At 27.0% G+C, this 7,613-nt stretch overlaps 1 protein-coding gene across 1 annotated transcript; it reads right to left on the reverse strand.

Annotated features, from left to right (window-relative positions):
- Positions 1-1,245: 1,245 nt before the first annotated feature.
- LOC145829432 (uncharacterized) lies at positions 1,246-5,093 on the reverse strand. Its single transcript, XM_082937216.1, has 3 exons — positions 4,806-5,093; positions 3,676-3,925; positions 1,246-1,954 (listed from the first exon to the last, which is right to left on the reverse strand). The coding sequence occupies exons 1-3, from the start codon at positions 5,059-5,061 to the stop codon at positions 1,708-1,710; spliced, it is 753 nt and encodes a 250-aa protein (XP_082793342.1). The 5' UTR covers positions 5,062-5,093; the 3' UTR covers positions 1,246-1,707.
- Positions 5,094-7,613: the final 2,520 nt, after the last annotated feature.

Raw genomic sequence — 7,613 nt, forward strand, 5'->3', positions numbered from 1 at the left:
TTTCTTGTTAATTTTTTTAGCTCTCTCGTGCAAAAGTGTCTTCGTGCAAAAAAGACCCCTCGTGCAAAAGTGACACTTCGTGCTAATATGACCCTCGTGCAAAAGTGTATTCTTGCATATTTGACCCGTTCCCATTTAAAGTAGTGTATAATACCCGTTTATTTAAACAAAGTTCTGTCGTCTAACTTTTAACATAAAATAATGAAATATTGCCTGTACAGCTGGGAATTTTAACGTATACTGAACTTTTTATACACATTTTAATAACTATTTTCTAAGTGCTTTAAATATTTTAAAGTATTATATTTTGTTATTAAAAATACTTTACATCTATAAAACTTAATAATAATCATTATTGCTTATCAGTTTATTAGATTAAATAAAGATTGATATCTTAATGAACTTCTTATTAGTTGTTGACTAAAAAAAGTTTCAATTTTTAATCGAAATTGGGAAAACTAGATTTTTAAAATTAGTAAAGATGAATATTTCTTTTGTCAAAAAAGAATAAGTCTGAGTTAAAACGTAATACTTAAACTAAAAATATTTTATAAACGAAATTATTTAATTATAAATAAATTGCTTGTCAAATACAAATTATATAAAGCATATTTTCCTGTCATTCTTCATAATTTTAAATAGTTTCTAGAAAAAATAAATAACATATGGTTTTTAACATACTGTGTATTTACGATATTTGGCTCCAAAATTGTTTGAAACATATAAAAATTGAAAAGTTTTTTCGCGTGTACAACTAAACTCAACTAAATTTAAAGAACAAAAAACATTTCATATAACGAATCTATTTTGCTGTTGTATAGTTTACAAATAAAAAAATATTTTCAAGTACTTAAAAATTAAATAATAATTAGTAAATGTTTTTTGAAAATTTACTGAACTATGAATTTCGACCAAACTTCAGAGTATAAATACTTCACTTTGGGTAATTAAAATTTGGCTTCCATTTTGTTATTAACGCGCAGATAACAGTTCACTTGAATATCAAATTCTATAAAATAAAATATTCACCAATGCTGATATGTATACATATAAATATATAAGTAAGTTCAATTAAAATTTAAATTTAACCTGCATTTTTTTTCTCCACTCAAAATTTCAATGAGAACTTTTTACAAAATTGGTTAATAGTAAACAAAATGTCGTAGAAAAAACTGGCAATTGGCTTACAACAAGTTTCATTTACTTGGAAGTACAAAATAAAACTATTCTAAAGACGTTCATGTGAAAACAAAAGTTTTATTACAACAAAAATTGCACAAAATACAGTGATAAAAACAAAACATGGCAAAGGATGGGGGCCCGAAGTATATAAAAATAAAACTAATGTTGTATAAAGCTTCAACTTATACTTGTTACGTATTAGTACTTCAAATTTTTTTTATACAAAATGAAAATTTAAATGATTAATATTTGAATTTTAACAGTTTTAATATAATCTACTTAATAGCAACACTAAAGCTATCAAATCAAATTACACTAAAGCTAACAGATACTTAAAAAATTCTACTAATATGTAGTTTTAGAATACACTAGCATATCTTTAAATATTGTTACAAAAATAGCTTAAAACCAAAGGAACTTATCAGTATGTAACAAACAATGCAAACAAATTACTAGACACGTGTGTAAATATTCGAAGGCGGCTCAGAGGTAGACATTCAGCAAACTCAGTTCAAAAATGCGACTTCAAATCAGCTCGTTCTTGCGCGGGAAATTCTTCACGCCGAACTCGTAGTCCTCTTCGGTGAGCCGGTACGCCCAATGTATGAGGATCTGCCTGATGTGTGGCACGCAAGTCTCGTCGTCCCACCTCGCCTGGTGCCGCTCCACCTCCCGCACAATGGAGTACTTCCAGCGGCCGTTGGCGCCGCAAAAGTTGTCCCACCTTCTGATTTGTCGCGCATCGTCAGGCGACCTTCGGCCCAAGTAGTACCTGTGATGGATCAATAAATGTTATTTTGTTTAAAAAAATTATTATTACTAATAAAAAAATATTAAAAAACTATACTAATTATCAATGACAATCAGTGAGGACTTCATAGGCGGAGCAGAGCAATATAAATCACCTTAATTACAAATTTCTTTAAAATTTAAACTTTTGTTTTGTTGTTTAAAACATAACTACATATTTTTTATTAAGTACATTATTAATTTAAGTAGTCTAAAATCTTTTAACATTGATCTGCATCCCTGTAACGCCATCATGCGTCAACCCTACTATGTGTATATACATTTTTTTATTTAAACTCATGTCAGAGGTCTCTTTAAGGTAAAAAAGCAAGCCTGATAAAAATAAAACTATTGAGATTTGGCCTGAATTTAAAAGAAAATTTAAATAAAAACTTGTTATGAAACAAGTTTAAAATAACTACTCAATCTTATTAATCAAGCTTAAATACATAAAAATACCAAAATAAAAAGGAAAGGACATAATAAAAACATAATTTTCAAAGTCATAAAAACTACTCTAAGATTTATAAAATATTAAAAAAAGTCTGAGTTTTTCAAAACAAATAAAAGTATCCTGAATTGGGCTGTTTATTTTTCAAAGAGTTTCAAACTAGGCTTAGTAGCATGTGTGCGTGACAGGGACGTAGCTAGCTCAAAAAAGTTACGAATCTGCAAAAACTAAAAACATCTGAAATAACACGTCCTAGCGGTAACAAAGCAATTTAAACTACCTCTAATATTATTGAATTTAATCTGAAAATATGCAGTTATGCTAATACATCAAAAATTGAATGTTGAAGTACGAGTGATAACTCTATACAAGGCAATTTATTTTGCTCCACACCCCATATGACTCGTCATGCCACTTGTGTAAACCTAGAAAACATTCATTAAAAAAAAAATCACAATTTAACTCAAAAATATTAATATTGTTTTCATTCAAACATTTAAACGTATAAAATCAAACATTTAACGTAGTCAATAGTAACAACAAGTTATGCAAATTTTCGCAACATAAAATTGTATGATTTTGATTTTTGAAGCTACAGCTTCCAATAGGTTTAATTTTGCATTGTAGCTTTTTGACAAAACAAAGCTTTAACGCGTTAAATGTTACAATTTGGATGTATTTAATTCGTTCAATTTTTTACGACACTAAAAATGCTAAAGAGTACATATATGTCAAAATTATCTCTCAGGAGTGCATAACTAAGCATAAATGAATACTAAAAGCTAAGACAGCAGAGTCTTTTCAAGCTGAAACAAAAGCAAGTTTTTTCGCACATAAGTATACGTTTCTGTAGATTTGCAGAAACGTACTAAGCCACGTCCCTGGTTCGTGGCAACCTTATGTTTATTATTGCCTATAATACTAAAGAAAATTAGTTTTATGAGTTAGTTTTTGTAATTTCTGTATTGAATTTTAAAAACAAACAAATTAACACTTGTATATACTAAACCTAAAAGTTTTACTACTAAAATAAATACACTAATAAAAGTTTTGTTTAAAAACAATTATTTAAAGCACAACACACTTGAATAATTGTTAACTTACTAGAGCTAGTGACATGTCGTCTGAGTATCATGCTTTTATAAAAGTTGTATGAATAAAACTACTGTTTTATAATATTAAAAGACTAAAGACAAATATAGTTTTAATAACACTACTTTACATAAAAACAACTTTTAAATAACTACTATTACCTGCAATACCACTGAAACCATCCGTAAGGGTCTTGTGCTCGCATCCAGCCTCTGTGCTCCCATGCAGACAAGCTTCCGCCCACAGTGCAGTTGTGTCTGTTCAGCTCCGGTTTATACTTTGTGCTCGAAACGAGCTCCCTGTGATGCTTGCCTTCGAGCCAGTTTTGAGGAATCTCATCCCACATCCTGTCGTACTTGAGTCCTGTGATTGCTGAGTAAATTGGTCTGAAGTAGCCACCTCCATAACAACCTGAAAATTGTATAACGATAATGTAAATAATGTAATAAAAACTTTAAAATAATACATTGCTCGTGTAAATTTTGTTATATGTATTGTAAAAAAAACTAATCAGATAGTTTTTTTTAAATTTAAGCTGTTTATTGTCATTATACTCTATGAGAGAGTCTATAGATAAATTAAACGAATAATGTCTTTTTTTGTAAGCTATAATGAGAAAAACAATTTTGTACTTTTTAGAAGGTAAGGAAAAAGTTGGTAAACAAAATAACTTGAAGTAATTTCAGCTGTTCAAGAAAAGTGGAAAGAAAAGCTTTTGAAGTGAAGATTACATTTTATATAAAGTAAATGTATATGCATTATATATTTAAAGTACATGATATTTATATATTACAACTTCTATAGAAAAAAAAGCAAAGAATGAAACATAATAAAATGCATAGAATAATAATTTTACAAGAAATTGCATAAGTGTTAAAGGCTAATTAAGTGCTCTGAAAACTTGGAAAACATTAAGATTAAACCTAAACACTTTTAACAAAACATTTTAAAATAAACCTAGTAATAATAACAAAACTTGTAATTTTCAAGTCTATTAAATCTAATACCACTTTAAAAACTAATAGTCGCTTAAACATGCTATTACCTTAAAACTTCATGATTCTAGTTGAGCAGCTTACTTTAATTTACAATTTAAAAATTCTACTTTTAAAAAGTAAGGAAATTTTTATATTAGTAAATGTTATATACACTAAATAAAGCTGAAGAAGCTATTTAGTATAAAAACAAATATATTATAAAAACTTTTAAAAAAACTACAATGCTTACCTAAGTTATAACAAAACATTCAGCTCTAATTCATTACAAAAATAGAATCTAAAAAAGTAATAACCTAACTGTATTATTTCTTTTGGTGTGAGATTAGGATTGAAAAAAGGCGCATCTTCAAAATATAGATTTCCATTGTAAAATCGCCTAGGCAAAGGGTGAGTGTAACCTTCTCTAAGCCTCACATCTTCATCTTTCCACAGGATTGTTCCATCCCAGGTGTAGCAGCCACCAAGAGAAAATTCACTACCAGGCTTCCATTTATTGTCAGAGGTGTGCACAAACTTAGGTTTTTGATATTCTAATTTTATTGAAGCCATATATACTTTAGATGTTCTAATTAAGTGTTTTTTTTTCTAAGAAAAAAGTATAAGAGTAATTTGGTTATATGGAAGTTGTTATTTATACTTAGAAATTTGATAAGTCTATAAATTCCATAAAAAGTAGTTTATAAATATTGTTATCCGTTATAGAAAACTAGGTAAAATATTTATATAGTTAATTGCAGAATATTAATTACTAAGTAAGTTAGAAGAAACACTTTAAAAGGATATTAGTCCAAAAAAGCTGTGAGAGTTCTACAACCAAAATTTAACCTAAATAACTTTAACAACTATTTTTTTAACTTGTATTTATATAGTAGTATTAAAAATTCTTTATACTAAATTAAGACCAACAAACATAACTATATATTTAAAGAGCAACACAACATTAAAATCATTAGGTAACAGTAGATCATAAAAGTAGCTATAAAATGGAAATAGATAGCTATGAAAAAACTTTTTTTTTAAATACGATTTTAATATAAAATTATCAGGTAGGCCTAGGTTTTATAAAGATCATGCTTCCAGATAAATAAAGTCTTACTAGAATTTAAACAAAAAATTTTAAGACAATTTTCTATACGGAAATGAGCTTTTAGAGTAGAGTGTAGGTCATAGAAAGGTTTTAGCATTTTTACTACATTTAAAATTAGCTAACGCTTAAAAGTTACTTATTAATTAATAGTTGCTTTTAAAACTTTACAAAACTTTATCTAACTTTTTAGCTCAAGTTAAAATTTTAAAATGTCTACATTACAAACATTTTGACAATAGTTTTTTTATTATCAACTCTTTTTTATTAAAAATCTTAAACTAACTTTATTCAATTTTTTGTTTTTTTTTTGTAAAACATTCAAAACTTTCTAACATTGCTTTTCAACTTAAAACTTTACAATATGTTTGTTTCAAAGTGTAATATGTGTTCATCTCATAAATGTTAAAATATACCTAAAAATTATTGTACTTATTTTTAATTTTAAAGTATAAAATAAATTATTAGGAAAAGTTAATCGTATAACAACCTTTGTTAATTTAACTAATATTTTTTAATATGGGAAAAAAATGTTGCTTAGATGTTTAAAAATTTGTAAAAAATCTTAAATAAACTTTTTTCTCTTTTATTTATTTTGAGGATATGCTTTTTGAATGATTTAAAACATGGTTTATGATTATTTAAAAATAATTTATTTGTTAATTTTTTTATTAGTTAACTAACTAAAGGTAAAAAATATACCAACACATTTCATATGCGTGATGAAAATATAACAGGACTTATAATTACAGAACTGTTCTTTTTGATTACATACTTTTAACAAAACCCAGAAGGCAGTACTTGACAGGAAGTGCCTTGTCAAATATTTTACCGAAAGGACTTAATTATATGTTTAAATTTACTAATATATGAAGTTATCTGAAATCCCATAAAAGAAAAAATAAATGATCATTAGAAACATTACTTCTTCTGAAGCCTGTTTAAAGCAGTTTAATGATTAAGGGCATAGGAGGGGTAAACACCCTTTTTTGGTTTTTGATCTTATTTTATATAGTTTTTACTAAGCTACAAGATGCTTTTTACAGATTTTAAAAATTCAAAATAGTTTTTGAGATATAGCCGGTCAAAGTTGGAGGCAATAATAGGATCCTTATGGGAGGCGCAAACTAAAACAGCAAATAACTAGAAATCACTAAAAATCTATTTTCTCCTACGTTTTTTAATATAACTACCTCAAATTTTCAGGAAATGTTCCTTGCAATATTTAAAAAATTCTGTCGGAACAGATTTTAAAAAAATTAAAAAATAAAAAATTTATAACAAAAAAACAAAAAAAAAAACTGTTTTTTTTGTTTTTTTTTTAAATAAAATTTTTATTTTTTAATTTTTTAAAAATTCCTTCCGACAGAATTTTCTAAATATATCAAGGAACATTTCCTGAAAATTTGAGGAAGTTACCTTAAAAAATGTAGGAGAATATAGATTTTTAGTGAAATAGTCTATTTTTGCCGTTTTAGTTTGCGCCTCCCATAAGGAACCTATTGTTGCCTATGACTTTGACCGGCTATATCTCAAAAATTATTTTGAATTTTTTTAATCTGTAAAAAGCATTTTGTAGCTTAGTAAAAACTAAATAAAATAAGATCAAAAACCAAAAAAGGATGTTTACCCCCCCCCCCTATGCCCTTAATGAGAATTATTGAGTTGCAACCCAATATGTGCAACTAGTTCCGTTAAAGAGAAGCATAGGAAAAAAATAATATTTTTTTTAATTAAAAACTTCTTTATAAAGGCAGGTTTAAATAACATTCAATGCACCAAAGCAAAGAGTTATCAAAATAATGAGTTTTCAAAACTTCCTCAAAGTTTAAAATTTAAAGTAACAATAGATGCCATAAAAATGATACCAATACAGACAAGCACAGTAGCCTCAACACTTTGCAACTGTGCATACCAGTGTGCACGGAAATTGTTTTACTGTGCACAGAAACTTTCTGATGAAAAATAGTTTTCAACTGACATTCTTTGTATTTCTATATTACAAAAAGATAAATAT

This window comes from Thalia democratica, chromosome 2 (assembly GCF_965202585.1).
Source record: "Thalia democratica chromosome 2, ktThaDemo2.hap1.1, whole genome shotgun sequence".
Classification (NCBI taxonomy): domain Eukaryota; kingdom Metazoa; phylum Chordata; class Thaliacea; order Salpida; family Salpidae; genus Thalia; species Thalia democratica.